This window comes from Alternaria incomplexa, assembly GCF_024043165.1.
Source record: "Alternaria incomplexa strain BMP 0042 chromosome Unknown scaffold_12, whole genome shotgun sequence".
In the NCBI taxonomy this organism is placed as follows: Eukaryota; Fungi; Ascomycota; class Dothideomycetes; order Pleosporales; family Pleosporaceae; genus Alternaria; species Alternaria incomplexa.
The window spans coordinates 156,731-175,730 of record NW_026249861.1 but is presented as its reverse complement, the minus strand read 5'-3'; the positions used below and the strand labels follow the sequence as shown (position 1 = coordinate 175,730).

At 54.6% G+C, this 19,000-nt stretch overlaps 6 protein-coding genes across 6 annotated transcripts; 2 read left to right on the top strand and 4 right to left on the bottom strand.

Annotated features, from left to right (window-relative positions):
* Positions 1-9: 9 nt before the first annotated feature.
* On the bottom strand, positions 10-967 carry J4E90_007955 (uncharacterized protein; the record flags this gene model as incomplete). Its single annotated transcript, XM_051437485.1, has 2 exons — positions 10-831; positions 887-967. The coding sequence occupies 2 exons, from the start codon at positions 965-967 to the stop codon at positions 10-12; spliced, it is 903 nt and encodes a 300-aa protein (XP_051288296.1).
* Positions 968-1,224: 257 nt separating this feature from the next.
* J4E90_007954 (uncharacterized protein) lies at positions 1,225-2,679 on the bottom strand (the record flags this gene model as incomplete). The annotated part of the gene is made up of 1 exon (XM_051437484.1): positions 1,225-2,679. The coding sequence occupies one exon, from the start codon at positions 2,677-2,679 to the stop codon at positions 1,225-1,227; it is 1,455 nt and encodes a 484-aa protein (XP_051288295.1).
* A 1,447-nt stretch (positions 2,680-4,126) lies between these two features.
* Positions 4,127-5,659, top strand: J4E90_007953 (uncharacterized protein; the record flags this gene model as incomplete). Its single annotated transcript, XM_051437483.1, has 1 exon — positions 4,127-5,659. The coding sequence occupies one exon, from the start codon at positions 4,127-4,129 to the stop codon at positions 5,657-5,659; it is 1,533 nt and encodes a 510-aa protein (XP_051288294.1).
* Positions 5,660-6,243: 584 nt separating this feature from the next.
* J4E90_007952 (uncharacterized protein) lies at positions 6,244-7,598 on the top strand (the record flags this gene model as incomplete). Its single annotated transcript, XM_051437482.1, has 2 exons — positions 6,244-6,339; positions 6,429-7,598. The coding sequence occupies 2 exons, from the start codon at positions 6,244-6,246 to the stop codon at positions 7,596-7,598; spliced, it is 1,266 nt and encodes a 421-aa protein (XP_051288293.1).
* Positions 7,599-10,470: 2,872 nt separating this feature from the next.
* Positions 10,471-14,358, bottom strand: J4E90_007951 (uncharacterized protein; the record flags this gene model as incomplete). Its single annotated transcript, XM_051437481.1, has 2 exons — positions 10,471-10,680; positions 10,738-14,358. 2 exons carry the CDS (start codon positions 14,356-14,358, stop codon positions 10,471-10,473), a joined length of 3,831 nt encoding a protein of 1,276 aa, XP_051288292.1.
* Positions 14,359-14,968: 610 nt separating this feature from the next.
* J4E90_007950 (uncharacterized protein) lies at positions 14,969-18,450 on the bottom strand (the record flags this gene model as incomplete). Its single annotated transcript, XM_051437480.1, has 3 exons — positions 14,969-15,854; positions 16,034-18,353; positions 18,405-18,450. The coding sequence occupies 3 exons, from the start codon at positions 18,448-18,450 to the stop codon at positions 14,969-14,971; spliced, it is 3,252 nt and encodes a 1,083-aa protein (XP_051288291.1).
* Positions 18,451-19,000: the final 550 nt, after the last annotated feature.

The window sequence follows — 19,000 nt, the reverse complement described above, 5'->3', positions numbered from 1 at the left end:
ATATTGCGCTCACGAGAAAAAGTCAATGACAAGCGCATTGAACATCTCCGGCTTCTCCCAATAACACCAATGACCACCCCAGTCCACCGTCACTCCCTTTGCGAGTCCTTCCTTCTCGCCTCCATTCACCAGCTCCACCACTTTGAGCGGTCCCGCAGCGGGGAAACATCCACTTCGGCTACTTGCTACTACCAGCACCTTGGTTTCACTACCGCTCTCTGGTCCGAAAGCATGAGCGATAGGATGCCGCCAGTCGTTTGCCGTATGGTCAGCCATTAGCTTTCCATACCACCACCCATCGCCTTTCAGAGCCTCGGCCAGGAAGAACGCTTCGTCATCTTCCCACTGTGCCGAATCTGACGGAGGGTCGCGGGGTCGCGGATGAGATCTGTAGCCCAAGCACGCTGCGATGGTACCAAGGTGCGCCGCCTTCGGGTTCGCAATCAGTGTCTTTTGCATCGCGTTCAGTGCTTCTACATTGTTGCATCCCAGATTGCCGAACTCAGGACCCCAATCCTCGAGATAGTTCTGCAGTGGCGCTTGGTCCACGAAAACCATGTGCGAGAATGCGCCAGTCGTGAACAATTCGCTGTAGCTCCATAGGATAGCAGCACCTAGGCTCGTTCCTATGGCTTTGATGGTACCGTCGCGGAAACCGAAGAACTCGATCAAGTTCTTGAGATCCATTGCTAGGCGCGCGACGTTGTAACCGGCTCTTGGTTTACCGGAGTCGCCGTGGCCGCGCAGATCGGGAATGATGACATGGTGAGCTTTTGCGAGTGCGGCAACGTTGCGCTTGAAGACTGCGCCCGAACCCGTGAAGCCATGCAGCTAGCGACCGATGTCAGGCTTGGTTGCGGTACGCGCTCGATGGCGGGGAGCTCACCAAGATCAAGGGAGCGGCACCGGTAGAGCCATATGTCTCGTAGTGAAGATGGATACCATCGTTGGCTGTTATATCCGGCATTTTGCAAGGTCGATATAGCGGGGTGGGTTGACAAGACGAATGAGATGCAGGGAAGGGAAAGTGATAAGTATGCTTAGTAAGCGCGTCACTGTCGCAATGAAGTTTAGCGTCGGAAAGGCCTGTCGCCGCACGTACCGTTTTAGCTACCGAGAGTGCTACTGTAGGTACCTAGGTAGTCGCTATCGAATAATGATCAGGCAAGTGGTGCCGAGATTGCTTAGCCATTTGCAAAAGCGCAGATAGGTTGACTGCGTAGGTCATAACCAGCTCCATGGAGAATCAAGCGGCCAAGTCCTGCTTCCCAGCTCATAGAACCTTTCAATCAGCTCCGGCCCATGCCTATCCCGCCCGATGCGTCGAAAAGCTTCTGCCATGAAGTCATCTGGCCTCCATACTTCCCCGACAGAATAGTAGAGTCGCCGCACGTTAGCGTCATCTTCATTATCGTGCCCATCTTCTTCAATTCCAGGCGCATAGTACGATATCTCCCAGTAGCCTATGTCGTGGCCAAGCTCCGTTTCGAGCAGAAAATGTTCTAGGGCCGGCATCTGTTGGACGGCCTTTGCGAAAGCCGCGATCAACGGATCTAAGGCCTTTGCGTTCTCACGGTCGCGGAACTGCACGATACTGCCGCCCCACTGCTCCTCAATCTCACCTGGTGGTGTTCCGTCAAAGTACCACTCCCCAGACGGGGCGGCCATGTTGAAGAAGATTGTCAGCTTCCTGAGGGCCGGCCAGCTGAGCACAGAGCTTTTCTCAAGGCTTGAAGGCCAGAAAATAGTCGAGTCGACAAAGCCGTTCAGAACAAGGGAAGTCAGGTTCTGCGAAAAGCTACGCAGAGATACGCTGAACGGATCGTAGAGTGCGCCTATTGGTATGCGCGAAGGTTCTGCCACGCGTTGGTCCGCCGCAGGGTCTTGATTGAAGGTAATCTCAGCCGCAGAGCATTTGTCAAGCTTAGTCTGGTTGAGCATCCTCGCGAATAAGGCTCTGCTTTCCACGTTGATGGACGTGTCGTCTACCTCTCCAAACTCCCAGTAGAAACTCCGTAGGTTGGGTAGACATGCAGCTAGACCAGGTCCGACTACAGGGGCCAGCTTTCGGGAAATGTGGCCCGTAATGCGGAGATATACGATGCTCAAGAGCGTGGGTATTCTTTCCGGTCTGGAGAGATGGATGTAGGAGTTTACCCATCGTTTTTCGAAAATGTCTATCCCACGCTTGTGTTGTGCCATTTCAAGCGTGATCTGGTTCCAGTCACGATGATCGGTCGGGGAATATGCGCCGTGTAGCTGTAGTCGTAAACCACGTACTAGATCTGCATCTTCCCACTTTCTCACTAAGGAAAACAAGTCTGCGATGGCTTGGGTGAAGGCTTCGTCATTGCATTGTTGTTCTTCTATCGACTCAACACGTCCACAGCTCTCTTCTGAGTACTCTGGTAGTGTAATCTCGAAAGAGAGTCTCTTTAGGTATTGGGGACGATTGCCAGTCACCATGGCCTCGAGCTGACTCAGCTCATGGCTCTTGATAGACAAACGATGGAAAGTGACGTATTCCACAGCCTCTCTCCAGCGGCTAGAAATTGTCGCATATGGTGGGAGCTTAGACTGGTCCCCCTGCTGTTCAATTATCGGGGCCTGTGACTGACCGGGATAGCGCTCTAGACACAAGACAATTTTGTTGATGAGCTCCTGTGGTAACTTATCCATGATGCCGTTCAATGTCGCAATAGAATGTTCGACAGTGGCGGTGTGAAGGCTGACAGATGCAGACGCGGATGTGGGAAGTAGGAAAGATAGAGTCTGTGTACCTGCCGCTGCGAGGTGTCTTTGGAGCACTGCCAAGAGGCTAGTACCGGCACCGTGCACGATCGCGTTATGCGCGGTTCTCCACCTGGGCAAGCACGCATCATAACAACACTTCAACGCGCACCCACACACATCGCGGTCTACATTTCGCGCACGTCCACCTCTCTTCGTTGTGACTGCTTGCCGTTTCATCTTCATGCTCTGACACGGCTCAGCGCTGGCGATCATGTCCCATCTGCATCACGTTCCGCGCCACTCCCGTACCGCAGGAAATTTCACAACACCTATGTAGAGATCGCTCCTGTATCCGCGCGATGTCTTGGTTTGGGCTACCTTATTATGAAATCATCTGCGTCATACTACATCAGGTAATCTCGATGCATTCATATCCGCTCTTCCTCACGTCTTCACTCAATAGCAGAGGTTGGTATCATCCGTCCTTTTCCACGAGGGCGCAGATTCCTATCAATCAGCAGCGGTTACATCCGTCACTCTCCTTCGAGGCGAACCTAGCTAGCTCATGTGCTCTTATCTTCAAGATACCTGCTTACCAGGAGCGGTGCAAGGTAATTCAACCCACCGGACTCGCTCGGCGCATGGACTGCGGCTTCTATATAGCAATGTAACGAAGTAGCGCCAAACGTTCTACGAAAGTTCAGAATTTGAATGCAAGATCTTTGCCAAGGTCGAGCCAGTAGGACGTGTTGTTAAAGTCGTTTTGACTCCAAGGATCCTTGTTGAATTGGACCGGTGCACGAATTCTTGCAGCGCTCTAGCCATTCTACAAATACCTTATACCACATCTGTCACATGATATCATGTTTCTCCTTCCACGCTTCTAACCTTTGCCAACTCCGCGTGATGACCGAGACGACCTGAACAATGTGATTGTCAAACAATGCATGTTCAGTCACACTGTCATTCCTTTCACTCTTACTTTGTCTCAACGCACGGACGCCATTGTTCACAATATTACATCACTTCCACTCTCACGGTACTAGTGTCTAATACAGCGCGCGACACTCGTAGTAGTCGATACCTTACCGCGGCCCGCGTACGCTCAACCCGCTTGCGCTCCACCCCAGGTTATCTTACCCGCGCAACACCGTCGCCCGCAGCCCGAAAGCACTGGTCAAGGCTCGCCACATTCGCTCTACTCCCTTGTATACTCAACGGCTTTACTGCGCGTATCCGCTCTTCTTGAACCGAAGTTCTCGCTCTGGTCTTGAGCACTCTGCTATAGTCTCGCTTATACTACTGTCATTAATATATGTAAGTCAGAACTTGCGCCGGTGATGTGAAGCACCCCTGACAGCACTTAGTCGCACTCTCACTGCGAACCGCAAATATGGCTCCCACCAAGGACGCTACCGGCGACGTTACATACAAGAAGAACAAGGGCCTGAAGGACCACAAGAAGGCGCAGAAAGGGAAGGCGCTTGCGAAGCGCACCGCCGCCGCCGAGAAGATTACCGCGAACAAGGCTTCGTATCCGCAGGTCGCTACCATCGTTATCAACAAGGCTGCACCTGTAAGAGAAGACGTTATTGGAAATGCAGTACCGGCGTCCATGGTAAGGGAATCTGCGCAGATTTTCGTGGATTTATCTGATCTTTCTCGAGACGAGTCGACCAGTCAAGAGAAGGCCGTCAACAACGCCGGGACTCTTACTGGAACTCAGACCACCACCGGTACCAAGACCGCTACGCCGCAACCGTACCTCTGCACACATTTGCCCGTGGTTGTATTCGAAGACGTCCCTACTGGCTCCAAGAACAACCCTCCAACCAAGGTAGCCAGAAGCCAAACCAAATTCGAGCAAGAGCCCAATACTATATCTTATCCCAAGACCGCTCCTTCTCCTCCAAAACACACCTCTCCTCCAAAACCCAACACCACACAAACCAGCATGCTCAACCCAACCGCCCCAGCATTCCTCTTCGGAAAGATCGTAGTCGCCCAAACCCCACCCGCCAAAATCACCCTCACAAAGGAAGACCTCGCCCCGGGATGGCCTACCGAAAACGCGAAAGCGTTTGAAAAGGCGTACGGCGTTGTCGCCCTTAACAAGGCTCTCGAAGCCGCGCTGTACGAAAATATGGAGACGCCGCGCCAGAGGCTGATTCGTTGCAAGTACAGGGTTTCTGTTGACGCCGAGTTCCATCGGGAGGAGCCGGCGCATGACTTGGAGTGGGCGTTGGCCTTGATTGGCAAGCCAGTTCGCAAGTGTCTCGACGACAATGGCTTTGAGATCACGCCGATCAAGACTGGGCTGACTGAAGCTGATTTGACGCATTCATCAGCTCTCGACGTAATGTTCGCAAAGGTCAAAGCCCAAGGCATCTCCAAAATCAGCGCTCCCATCTCCACGGGTTACAAGTCCCCCACCCCCGGTGCCGTATCAACAAAGCAGCCACTTCCATCTCGCACCCTGGAGTCCGTCGAGGCTGAAATGCGTCTCGCCGCTCCAAAACGCCCTTCCCACGCCCCCTCGTTCGCAGACCCCGGTATCGTCAAGTACACCTTCAACGGCCAGGATTTCGACAACGTCGGCAACCCGCTCATGGAAACCGTGAGCCAAAAGGTACTCGGCTGGCTTGAAGACCAGCCAACGGATCCACCGGAACTCTCACCGGGTTCTTCGCGGCAGCAGAGCCGGGAGTCGTCGCCACTTGAGCCTGGGAAGGGAGTCGTGGCTCTGACGTTTTGTTCAAAGTCTGAGTCTGAAGGAGGACAGGTTTGGCCTGCGCAGGAGAGCTTGCCTTGGGGGGATGGGCAAGATGGGTATACGCATGGGTCTGGTGTTCCGGTGTACCCGTATGTTGCTTCTGTTGTTCGGGTTTCTGATGTGCTTCCTGGTTCGTGCGGAGAACCAGAGTAGCTGTTGTGCGGAGTTTTGTTATCTTTTATTGCGTTTGTAACTTTACTGGCTGGATGGCCTTGTATATCATCTCTACGACTTAGCGACGGCGTTCATGGGCTGGGGGGATGTGTCACGGAGCTGAGTATTTTCATGTTGTGGTCTCATTAATCGGTAGAAAGATCAGTATAATATTAATGCCTGACGTCTACATTGCCTTGGTATCTAGCAAGTTGTTGTTCATGGGCTTGTTGTAGGTTGCAAGGCACCTGTTCAATTCTGCCGTGTATGAGCTGTACACAGGGGTTTCGAGGGGTCATTGCTTTTAATTTGCGTGCACAGAGGATCATGTAAGAAGCAGCGAGGACGCTTCGGAGTAGCTGCCACTGAACCATCCATCCATGGACGTGGGGTCTGGAAGGACCCATCGGGTCTAGACTGCAGGTGCGGGGAGGTGTTGCCGCACGGACTTGGGTGCCAGGGTTCCTGCAAGTAATTCGGCCAGCCGCAACGACCAAAGACTCCTCACATCGCTAACTTCCATATCGCTCTAATCCAATACTTCGTTCTAGATACTATTTCTAGCACTACTCGCTATTATCAACATGCTCAAGTCAAAATGGGCAACCCAGCCTGACGAGGCGGAGCAATCAGGAGCGCCCGAGGTCACCGTCGCTCAACCCGAACCAGCGCCAGCACAGGTATGTCAACTTATACACTCGTTACCCCTGACCTCTCTCCTACTGCTGGAGTAGGCATCTGCTTCATATACAAGACTAACCCCCGCCAGATCGACAACACGTCCTACGACCCCGCTTTCGACGACCCGTCAATAGATCCATTCGCTCAGACCGCAAGCACAGACGACCTTTTCTTCGACGACGACATCACGCCTATCGCCGAGCCAGTCGTCGAGCAGAACCCCATCGAGCTGCAAGCTTCCGCCCCCGAGTTCGTTCCCGAGGAAGTACAACCGCCGACCGCACCGCAGGCGCACCTCGCACCCCATGCGCCTCGTGAGCCAAGGAACGCCGAAAGAGGAGGTCGCGGCCGTGGTCGAGGAAGGGGCCGTGGACGGGGCCGCGGCGGGCACAACACCGACATTCGACTGGAAGAAAACGGCAAGAAGGCCCCTGAGGCTCCGAAGGAAGCTGCGCCGACCGCGACTGCCCCTACCGATGTCGCAGACAACTCAGCCCCGCCTTCTGCACCCACCGAACCCAAGGAGAAGACCACACATGCCGTGCGCGGAGACCGAGGCCTCACAGGCGGCCCTGCACGCACGCGCCTCACAGAAGAGGAGCTGAACACGAAGCTGGCCAACATGCGCATTAAGAACGAAGCCCGTCAGAGCGCCCATGCTCGCGCCGAGGCCGACAAGGGCAATTTCGAGGCACGCGAAGCCGTCATGCAGAAGCAGGATATAGAGCGAAAGAAGGCTCTCGCAGAGAAGCAGAAGGCAGAGCGCCAGAGTCGCCAACAGATGATGGGCGAACGCGAGAAGAACCGCCAGCGCAAGCTCAATGCGCAAGGGGGCAGGGAGTGGGACTTTGAGAAAGAAGATGGCTTCTCTGGCACTGGAGACGAGAAGCGACGAGGCGCTGCACGTGGCGCGCACGGTGGCATCGCACCCTCGAGACCGGTCGACAACGGTTACAACGGAAGCGAAGATTATCATGAGCCTGCCGGACAGTCTAGCCGCGGAAGAGGCAGAGGCAGAGGCCGTGGCAGCAGAGGTGGCCGTGGCGACTACCGAGGATCCGACGAGAGGCCGGCAAACACTCGGGAAAAGCGCGACAACGTCCCGCCCTCGGCGTCAGACTTCCCAGAACTACCCTCTGCCAAGGGCAAGGCACCTGCAGAGGAGAAAGTGAAGGAGAAGGTGAAGGACACAGACGATTTCGGCCTGCCATCGCCCATGGAGAAGGGACGCAGCTGGGCTGACGAGGTCGGCTCGTAGGAAGAGCAAGAAGAGGAAGAGCAGGAAGAAGCGCAAAGCTGGGTGACTCGATTACAGGAGCGCCATCGGAGACAGCATGTCGAAAGCCTGTGGCTGAAGCGTCCGGTCCAACTCACTCACAAGCGGACAGGCTCGCATCCCGCCTTCATGTCTGACGCAGAATTTGCGGCTCTGCCAGACTGGAAGGATGTGCAGTATAACAACGCCTACAATACCGCATATCGCCCGTCGCCTCTCAGCTCGATGTCGCCTCCCAGCTCGATTACTGATTAGCTGTCAGCAACACGTGCAGCAACGTCTCCGCCTGGCTTCGCGCCAACCCCACACTTCGTAGCATCCTTAGACAATTCATCGCAAGTCGCAAGTGGTCCAGCAACTGTCGTCGAAGCTCTCTCGTCGTCAGCCACCCCGCATACACCGGGAGCATGTGTGAACCCATCGCACCCGCAAGGAGCATATGTTAGCCCATCGCAATTGAACAGTGGTCAAACAACGCTCGTTGAACATTCGCCTGCGGCTCCAGTTGTTCCCCCCGTGGTTTCACGACTCAGATCAACACTGCAACAGCTTCGCCTTCTATCTTCAGCGTCGGCTGTGGTATTGAGGGACCAACGGAGATATGCTGAAGTTGTTGAAGTCGAAGGCCCGATGAGCCAGTCAGGCTCAATCGATTATGACATCTGCAGCGGTTCCGAGAGCGAGTCCGACGACCTTCACTTTGGAGATGGCCTTCCCCCACGAAACCCTACGCTGTCTACCATAGCGAGAACCCGAGACGGTCAAAGTCGCGCATGGATAGTCACACCAGGTCGCCTGCCAGCATCAGAAACTGCACGAGCGTATTTCAGCCACAGAGGCATCGCTCCTCAATACTCTCACTACGTCCAAACAGAGCCCTCTCGAGACGACATGATATTCATGCGTGGTGGAGCTGACTCAGAAGATCAGCTAGGCGCCCACAATGGCTCATCCCATACACTTCTCGATCCGAATGAGAGACCCAGGAGCCTACATGAGTCCTCAGCCTCATCACGCGCGCCCCCAGATCGCACTGAAGGCCGCAAGTCTGGTGATTCGAGGTTCACCGAGCTCATGAACGAGGACGGTAGTCGTCTGTATGCAGAAAGTTTGAGGCGTTCTGGGAGTCAAGAGTTAAGGGAGACTGAGGAAGTACCTTCACCTTCACCTTCGCTAGCGCCAACAGCACCACCAACTCCTTCGAATCGCACAGCACAGCCCGTTCCTGCGGCGCACCAAATCACGAGTTTACCACCATTGTCGTCCCAGCGCCCGGCTAATCTGGCGGTTCCGAACGTACCGGCGCGTGCACGTGATCCGAACAAGAAGAGATGGTATGTAGGCTGCGACCCTAACGGCTGTTGTTATCTATGTGATGTGGACACTGTGTGTAGCTGTTCGGAAGCTCTCGTTACCACTTGCTTGGGGTTCTGCCCTATGCAGTGATGGAATATGGGGGTTTAGTAGTGAATGATATATCAGTCTGCCGGCTACGTTGCTGTGTTTGATGTAGATGTGAAGAGGTTGATGTGCATGTAGCCATTGGGGTGTAGTTTGAATATGTGGATAGGATGGGAGCTAGGCGGCGACGTTGTCGCGTTTGCTATGAATGTGGAGGGTTTGATGTAGATGTATCCGCCGCGGTATACCTTACCAGATACATGCACACATGGCCAAACGACGACGACGTTGCAGTATTCAGTCTTCATACGACGTGGAATCATACAAAGTATCCGCAATAGTATACCTTACTCAATATATCCATACATAAGCTACATAGCAACATTGTAGTATTTCATGCATATACCGTATAAAACCATCCAACGTATCCGCCACGCCACAACTCCCCAAATATACACACACACACACACACTCGTCAGACTGCGACCTTGCCGCGTTTCGTGCATGAACCTCGCAAAATCATACAACGTACACGCCACGCTAAAGTCCACCGCACCAGTCCGTACATAAGCCAGGCAGTAACATCGTCGTGTTACGCGTGCACGTGAAGGTGGCATCAGATATGTATCTGTCCGGCTTTAAGGGAAACTAGAGGTATAGCTAGGCATGTACATGTACGTAAATGAGATAGAAGCTAGACCGACGGCGAGGTTGTAGCGTTTACCTTGTGTTCAAGATTAAAATAGCATGTGTATTCGCTAGGGTCTAGGACATCTAGCAATGCGGACTAGAACTAACATCTTGTTCTTATTAGCTACTACTCTGTTTATCTAAACATCCTCTCTCTGGACCTAAAGAAGATGTAAGCCAGACGGTGACGGTGTAGCGTTGACCTTACATTCTGTTTGAAATCGCATGACGTAGCTACTAGACTCTGGTATATATCCCGCGGTAAACTTTCAATCCCCGAAAACCTAGCCTGTCTACCTCGGAGTATCTAATAGCAATACTTTTAACAAAAGGTATGAAATAGGGAGATCCACTATCGGGACGGACACTGTAGTAGTAGCTAGAACACGTATGCTTTAACAAGCAGTCAAGCTCTCATTAGCGGTGGGGTGGGGTGGTGTAGGCAACTACAAAGGACAGGTTGACATCCCATTGAACTCAACATGGATGTCTTAAATTTGCACAATATACGATCAAATTAATCCCATAGCGTAATCATACCAGCCTACATTCAGGAGCCGGAAAGACGGAGAGACAACTACATCCATCACCCCTCCCTCTCTCTCAATCGCCGTCCCTCTCCTTCATTCCCCCGCCACCCTCATCGGGCAAAGCTAAATCCAGACAAAAAAAACGCCATCCATGCATTCCAAACCTCAATTATCCCAAACCCACATCTTTAAAACATACTACACCAATGCTTCCCCAAGAAACCATGATTCTCCTAGTCATCGCTATCATACTCGTCGTCCTCAGCGAGCAGCGCAGGGTACTGGCGTCTTCTAAGATCTTGTTCAAGCCCGCCATCACTCTCCGGGTCGACGTAGCCGCCCCCACCTACAAGCGACAGAAGGACCGGGAGGAGAATAAGAGCGTGTGTTGAAGCCCAAAGAACGAGGGCGACCCAGACGCGGAAGTAGTATATCTCGAAGATCTGAGGAGTTGTTAGTAAGGGGGAACGGAAGGGAAAGCGGGGATCTTGATGACATACCTTACTCCTCGTGAAAGCCAAGACACCCACGCCGAGGATCTTGGTGATGGTAATGCCGCTGATGACGCTGCTTGCGACGTTGACCATGGCAGTCCAAGCGCGGGCGTCACGGCCGCGGAAGCGGTGTCGCGGGGCCTTTTCCATGGTGGCGCGGCTGGGGAAGGTGAATGCACGGGCAATGTGTGCGGTGAACTCGACGCTGATACCGACGCAGATGATGAGGTTGACGAGCGAAACGGCGTTGAGGGATACGCCGAGGACAGCCATGGAGCCGATGATGGCAGAGACTGTCATGCCGACTACGAGGGTGACGACGAGACCGGTGGCTAGGGAGCCGAGCATGATGGTGGTGATGACGAGGACGGCGGCGAGGGCGGAGCCGATGAGGGCGCCGGCTAGACGGACGATGGTCGTGTATTGGTCGAAGAAGATGTAAAACTTGGAGTAGGGGAAGACTTCCGTGTCGACGTCCTTGGAGATCTCTTTCGAAATGCGACGTGCGGCCGTGTAGGCAGAGATGAAGTCGCTCTGCGAGCGGAGAGGCGTGTGCGAAGTGCGGAAGTGCGATGCGGGGATGGTGAGGTGCTTCGAGTCGATGACTAGAGCGTCAGAGTAAGCAGCCTTTCCTCCTAGCGGGCAGTCTTCTGTAGTCGGTGCGTCGATCCAGAGTTGAAGATAGTGGATGAACTCCTCGCCTTCGGGCATGCCCGACAAAGTCATGTTCCAAGGTGGTTGACGGCCCTGGAAACACGGCTTGCCTTTGTCGTCGACGCAGCACTTCTCGTTCTCGGGGTTGAGCCATAGGAAGAAGTCATCAAGCCAGTTAGCGGCTGAAGCTGCGAGATGAGAGACCTCAGGTCGCTTCCGCTCCGCTTCGATGATGTTGGCCAAGCTCTCTCGGTCGCAGGTGGAGAAGCGTCCACAAAGCTCCTTTTGAGGCTTCCGTTCGGTAACGTTCAGCTCCTTGGTGACAAAGTAGACTGGCGGGCCGACATCTAGGTAGTCGTAAAGATCGTTGAAGTAAGGAATGAGATAAGAATCGCTGGGGATAGCAATGCGTTGATCAAGGCCTAGCTCCACACTTGGGAAGAGGGCGAGACCAGCCGTGAAGATTCCAAAGAATAGCGCAATGATGCCGACCTTCGTCTTCTTTCCCAATATCGCCGGAGCATAGGTCTTGCGGATGAATCGCTGAAGTGCGCCTTCCTCGCCAGCGCCGTATCCCATGCCACCGTTGAGATAGCCAGGATCAGCACGACCAACACGAACACACGGGAAGCAGTCAGCTCGGTTGTTTTCCACACGTTGCTGATTCAGAGCTAAAACAGCAATGAACATGGTGACTTGGAGGATAGCGTTGATGAAGACAGCGCCTGCAGCGTACGCGGCGAAGTTTCGTACTGCAGGCATCCCTACGGCACACCCAAGAGCGAATGCGGTGGTCTCTGTGAGCGCAGAGAGTAGAATAGAAGGGCCCATGCGTCCAAGTGCACGTGATACACGTTCTGGTATGCTGCCTTCGGGGTGGCTGATGTTGATGCGCTCAAACTCGTGGACGATGAGGAAGATGTTGTCAACACCAACAGCCAGAACAAGGAACGGAATGACCTCTGCGATGATCAAGGTGACTTTGATACCGGCTGCCGAGAACAATCCGACCGATGCAGACACAGACATGAGGACAATCAAGATACCGACAGTACCAAGCATGAACTTGGACTGCACAAACGCGTTCGCGGGGTTGCGAAGAACGGACTTTACGGTGAGCGTGGTAGAGCCCAGAGCCAGGGATGCGTACAGGAACATGATGATGTAGCTGATGACCACGATCTTGGCATCCGTGTTGGTGCTCTTACTCAATTCCTGCTCAAGACTGACCTCAGTGTTGAAACTCAGTCGGAGACCTCTCTTGTGAGCTTCATCAGATACGAACTTGAGGTAGTTCTTCATCTCGTTCTCAAAGTCCATGGCGCGCTGTTCTTCTGGGGTGCCCTTGGGGAAATTCTGCACAACCCATGTAACGACGAGCGCTTTGGCGTCCAGAACGGTCTCGTTGACGCCGCCAAAAAGAAGATGAGGGTCGAGCGGCTGCTGGAAGGTTGGCAAGCACTGAGAAGGGTTGTCGACACATTGCAGTAGGTCGTCTTGCCAGCTGTCGGGAGAAACATTGGCAAAGTCGCCTTGGAAGTATCCAGTCACAGACTGAACAACACAGTCGTCGCCTACTGGCTTGAAGCAGACCTTGTCGAGAGTGACGCCGTGCTCGTAAGACTTAAGACGCTGGATCTGGTTCTCAACGCCAAACCACCAATCCAAAGTCTCGTAACTGAGAACGGGTCCGGCTTGTCCGTGGGTATCGTTGACAAGGAAAGCCTGTTCAGCACGGAAGAAGGGGCCGAATTTCTCATCGAAGAAGGTCTTCTCTTGCGCGGCAGCGGAATCAGGAGAGACCCATAGATTGACAGGGTCGGTCTCGATCTGGAAGCGTAACCATCCCAAGCTCATCAGGCCAACTACAATGACGCTGGTGACGATGGTAATGGCAGGAAAGCGAGCGCAGATGTAACCAAGACGGCTGAACATGCGATCGCACCACGTGTTGATGAAGTAGTGCTTAGTGGGGCGATCCAGCATGCCAACGTTGTGTACGATATCGCCCTCGTCCTCATCGTCGCTAGGGCTCGTGTCCTGCAACAGACGCATACGCTCGGTCTTGTGTTTCGAGTGATTCTTGTAAGCGACGTGTCCTGCGACAGCAGTACAGAGCAAGCCGAGGAAGAACGAGTAGATGACGATGACGGCGAAGGATAAACAGGGCAGCAGACCAACGTGGCATTGCTTCTCCTCTTGCACTTCTGGCAGTTCAGTGCATGATCCACCGCAGTCGAGGCAGGCGCAACGATACTTCTCGTCGTCAGTGTCGCATGGGTAGGCGTGCTTGTTCATGGCATCCATTCCAGGGAACTCGTCTTCGCTGGGCCGAGGAAAGTTGATCTGGAAGGGCGAACCCAAAAACTTCTTGTCGCCCAGGAACTTGAGGAATTGTGTATAGTTCTTTGCGCCACCTCCAATAAAGTCCATAGCCTTGCCGTTCGTCGCACCGAATTTGACATCCTTACAGCTGTCGTAGAAGGTTGACGCGTACTTGTCAGATACCAGGTTGTCTAGTTCGGTGACCAGGTACTTGTCTCCTTTGGGCTCGGTTCGCGTGACGTTGATGAAGGTGGATTGGTCGGGAGAGCAGGTGAATGTGCAGAAGAGGTTGTAGAAGTTCTCCTTGCAGGCAGGGCAGGCGTTGATGATGGGCGTGGCGCGGTCGAGGTTCGTCTTGAGGGCGTCGAGTTGGTCTTCGTCGCAGCAAATGTCCGTGTCTGACCACTGACTGCCGCATATGTCGACCAGCTTCTTCCGCACATCGCTGTCCGGCGTCTTGGCCGGGCCGTTGTCAGGGCAGGGCAGCTCTGACCCGAAGAAGCTCTGCTTCCCGCATTGTCCGCGGATCGCGCACCTTCCCTTCTCGTGTTTGGACGTCAGGTCTGGCCCTGCGAGAGCTGATCCGGTGAGGATGGAGAGCAGGCCAAACGTCATGGCCTTCCATCCTCGCGTGCTTGGCTGCACCATCTTATGCGATGCGCCTGGGCGCTGGGGCCGGTCGCGATGCGATATCGTGAGAAGAGCTATATGCGACTGGATATGGAAGAGTGCGAAGGAACGGACGATGTAAGGGCGATGGTGGACGGTGGGTGGTGAAGACTACACGTTCGAGCCGAGGTGGCGGGCGAAGCTGTCGGAAGCTATGTACGAGGCGAACGCGATCCAGGAGCGTCTAGCACTCGCGCGCTGTCATGAAGTGAGTGAAGGAATGCGCGTGGGATCGAATGGCGTTATATGGGAACAGCTCGCCGTAGAGAGTGTAGGTGTTGTTGTGAGGCGTGGGCGCACAGGCAGCCGCAAGTGTCTGGGGTGCAGACGTCACTGCTCCAGCTTGGATAAATGGCGCGCGCCGGCCCAGGAACAGGAAGCATGGGCCCCTTGTCACGCGTCTCAGCCACCCAACACAAGATTGTCACTTTTCAATACGTTCAAGTTCAGTGCAGTCTCTATATTGAACATTCATTCATTGCATGGTATCGTAAATCCGTATCTATATCCCATCCCACCATCCCATGCCTAAATCCATCACGTGTGTCTTTCGACGGGTATCCCTCTCTTTTAGCAAAACGAAACCTTCCTACTTGCGCAGATGCTGCACCAGCTCAACAAGCTGCGAGCGCGTCTCGTCCTCGAGCTGGTCCTCAGGCGGGCCGAGAACCTTCTCGAACACGGGCATCAGCGTAGACGTGAGCTGCTGCACCGTGGGCTCGTTGAGTTGGTAGAGCTTGACAATCATGCCGAACACAGGCTTGTTCTCCTCGTAGTCCTCGCGCAGAGGCAGGAGCTGCACCAAGCGGGGCAGTACCTCGGCAATGGGAAGCTTGCTGGGGTGTTTCGCGATGAACCGGCTGACGCATCCAGCCGTGTTGTCAAGAAGACGTGCTTGGTCCTGAGCATCGAGCAGAGGCTCGAGCTTGGAGAAGATGGTAGGCAATGACTTGAGGATCTCGTCGTCATTCGTCGTCTTCTCGCACAGGAGGCCAATACCGTAGACAGCGTTGGACTTGGTCTCTGGGTCCTCATCTGAGAGGCGGTGGAGGAAGAGCTTCAACATGCTAGTGGTGTAGGGAGTGCAGGCGGCACCCATGTTGCCGACACACTCAGCAATGGCGCCAACGGCAGCGCTGCGCTCAGTAGATTCCTGGCTGCTGGCGTACTTGACGATTGGCTTTTCAAACATCTTCCACAGTTCAGCGAACTGCTCGCCAAGTGCGACAGAGAGGCAGGTGACGGCCTCAAGGGCTGTCTCAATCACGAGCCAGTCGTACTCAGAGGATTCATCCATGATCTCCTCCTCAGCCTCGTCCCCGAGATCCTGCTGGCAAGGGTGACGCTTCGTGATAACGGCAAGCAGGTGCTGGCAAAGATCAGGTACAACGGTGCCGTTGTCGGTCAACAAGATAGCCGGTCCGCAGACCTTGAGGGTAGCCGCGACATCACGGTTGATGTCAGTGACAGTGCCACTGGAGAACGTTAGCCAGATTCTCAGTTATACATCATGTATATGTAGTAGTGTTGAGAGTTGCTCAGTCGTGATTTCGCTTTCACCTCAAGTGCACTTTGGCATCGGAGTGAGCTGGGATTAACGACAGTTGTGTCATCTTTGCAACGTGTGTCAGGAAAGAAAGTTGAGGGTACATACCGGTCCATCTCGTCTTGCCAGATTGTCATGGTGGCAGTCATGACGAGGTTGCCCAGCTTCTTCAGCTCATCGGGAATGTCTACCTTCAGAGGAAGACCAGGCTGCCACTTGCCCATACCATCGCCCTCGGCCATGCCGAAGAGGCAGGCAAAGGTGCGCCAGAGCGTACTGATAGCAGCCTTGCGGATACCCTCGTAGGAGTGGTCGACAAGTTCGAGCAGCTTGGTGACAGTCGACTCCATGTAAGGGATGAATTCACGGCGGGTGTGCGTGATGATGTCTCCGAAGACTTCAGCCGCGATCTCCTTCTCCATGGCAACAGCGCTGACGCCCTCGAGGTCATCCCAATCATCGTCGTCATCGCCGGCCATGAGAGCTTCGTTCAGATCGCTGTCATCGTCGTCGTCATCGCTAGCAGCTGCAACCTTGATCTTTTGGCCCTGGATGGTAACTTCTTGGCCGGCCAGGTCTGCTGCCTCCTCACCGAACTCGAGATCAAGGTTGGTCTCCTCCTGCTCAAGGCAGTCGTTGAGTCCCTTGACGATGCCGGCAAGGTACTTAGCGAAACCCTCCTCGTAGACCTTGGCCAGGACACTCCAGAGGATGTAGCTGGTCTCCCTGAGACGGGGGTGGTCCAAGTGCAGAGCTTCCTCGGAAGCCTCCATTAGCGGCATAACGTATGGCTCGAAAGGCTCAGGGCCGACAGCGGACGCGATCTTGGCCATGGAATCGCAAGTGACACCGCGGAGATCGAGCTCGTCTTGGCTGTCCTTGATCCTTACGTATGGCGAAAGCTCTTGCATGGTCTGGGCGAAGAAGGGGATGAAGGCCGTCTCAGCGGCAGAGGCGATGGAGCCAACGGCACCGATAGCTGCGCTCTTCACCTTGAGGTCTTCGTGGTGGAAGAGCTTGCTGAAGCGTGGGATGAGTTCAGGCACGTACTTGCCAGCGTCCTCTGGCTCGAGACCCTCGATGAGAGAATCGATGGCATGGCAGCTACCACGGACAATAGAAAGGTTGCGCTCGTCATCCGAACCCTGCATGTTGTTGGCGGCGAGGTCGAAGTTCTTGATCATGGCGGGGATCAGGCGAGCGTGCTCCTTGCCAACGTCCTCGGCCAGGTCATCAGCCAAGCGAGCGACACCGTTGAGAGCGGCAGCTCGGACCTTGAGCTCAGGGTCCTCCAACAAGTGCAGGACCATGGGCATGATCTCGTTGAGCTGGGTAGCAATGAAGTCAGGCGCGCCCTCGACACACATGCCAAGAGCCAGAATACCGGCTTGACGGTAGTCGGGGTTCTGGGACTGGAAGTAGTTGCCAAGGTTCTTGAGAAGAGGAATGACAACTTGGCTGGGAGGTAGGCTTGAGGCAAGGATGTCGAGAAGTCCAAGAGCGGAACGGGCAGGAGTGACATCCTCCTCCTCGCTGGAGAGGTCACCGAGCTCGGTGACGATGTGGAGAGCCTTCAAGGTCATCTCCTCACCAATCCTCAGACCCTGCACCTTGAGCTTCCTGTAGCGAACGCATTGCATGAGGAATGCGAGCGCCTGGGAACGGTAGTCGTCTTCGACGTTGGTGCTTGACGCAAGCTCGAGCATGAAGCGGACGAGATCGCCAAAGTGCTTTGCGAGAAGCGCGGACTCGCAGCCAAGAAGAGTCTGGAAGACCTCGAAAGCTTGCATGGCGCGGTCCTCGTCACCCTCATCGACAGTAGTCTTCAGAACGTTGACCATGCCAGGGATAGACTCCTGGAACAGAGCAAGCTCCTTGGGGCTCTCGTCAGGCTCAAGCAACATAGCTAAGCGGCTGAGACCAAGCATGGTGTTGATCCTGACTTCAACGCTCTGGGGGTCTTGGATGGTGGAGCTGAACAGCTTGTACAGATCGGCTTGCTTGCCGGGGAACGAGTCGCCCGCTGACTCAAGTGTGGTGAAGATGATGTAGGTACCGACTTCACGGTGGCGCGCCTCGTTGCTGGTGGCAGCCTGCTGGAGGTAGCCGGGTAGGTCAGCCCACTCGCCATCTTCGAAGTCTTGCGACGCGATAGCCGAGATGACGCGGGCAGCAGAGTGCCGTGTGAGAGTCACGTCCTCGTTTAGTGTGAACTGGAACAGCTGGTTGCGAAGAGAGTTCTTCTGGTCCGCAGGCAGGTTGGCCCAGTGCTTCGTCACCAGCTTCCTAGCCTCGACGGCCGCCAGTTGGCGGAGTTGAGGCTTGGGGTGGCCGCAGAGGATCTGAAGGAGGGCATTGAGAGAGGCGGGGGAGTTGTAGTAGTTCTTGTTGAGGGTAGAGGTAGCGGATTTGACACGCTCGGTGTCGGCTGGAGAAAGTCAGTCCAGGTTCTGTGGTAGAGCGGGGTTGGGTAACATACGCTCCATGAGGCCCTCGAGCAGCTGGACAAACTGTTGCTCGTCCATGGCGATGCTCTCACGGTGTGGTTGTGTAGAAAGCAAGGCTGTGGTGATCTATCGCGGGGCAGCGAAGACCTTTGATATTTACAGTTGTGAAAAAGAGCGCCGCTCGATAGAAGAAGGTGGGATTTCAACTTTTTTAGTGGGTCCAAAAATTAGGGTCCAAAAGTTAGGTAAGCCGGTTCACCGACCAATGGCAAACGAGCGCGGCAAACTCGAGAAGCAAACGCTGCACGAGCACGTAGCAGCGCGGAAAGCCTTCGGTGGGGACTCTCCTTTCGGTGTCCCTGTTGGCTAGTGGTCGTAGAGTCTGACCTGGTGCGTTGGTAGACTGCGCTGGGGATCGACTGTGCGAGCTGGCAGAGGTTCTTGAGCTCGAGCATTGAAGCTGCTCGTAGAGAGATCGAAGAAAAGCCATATGGAGGAAGTAGTGTGTCAAATGCCATCACCTGAAGTCGGTGACAGCTCTTCAGGTAGCTAGAAAACGAGACCGCGATGGCTGGCAGTGAGGCCATGTGCATGCCGGGAGGTAATGCAGAGGAAAGCCATCTTGTCA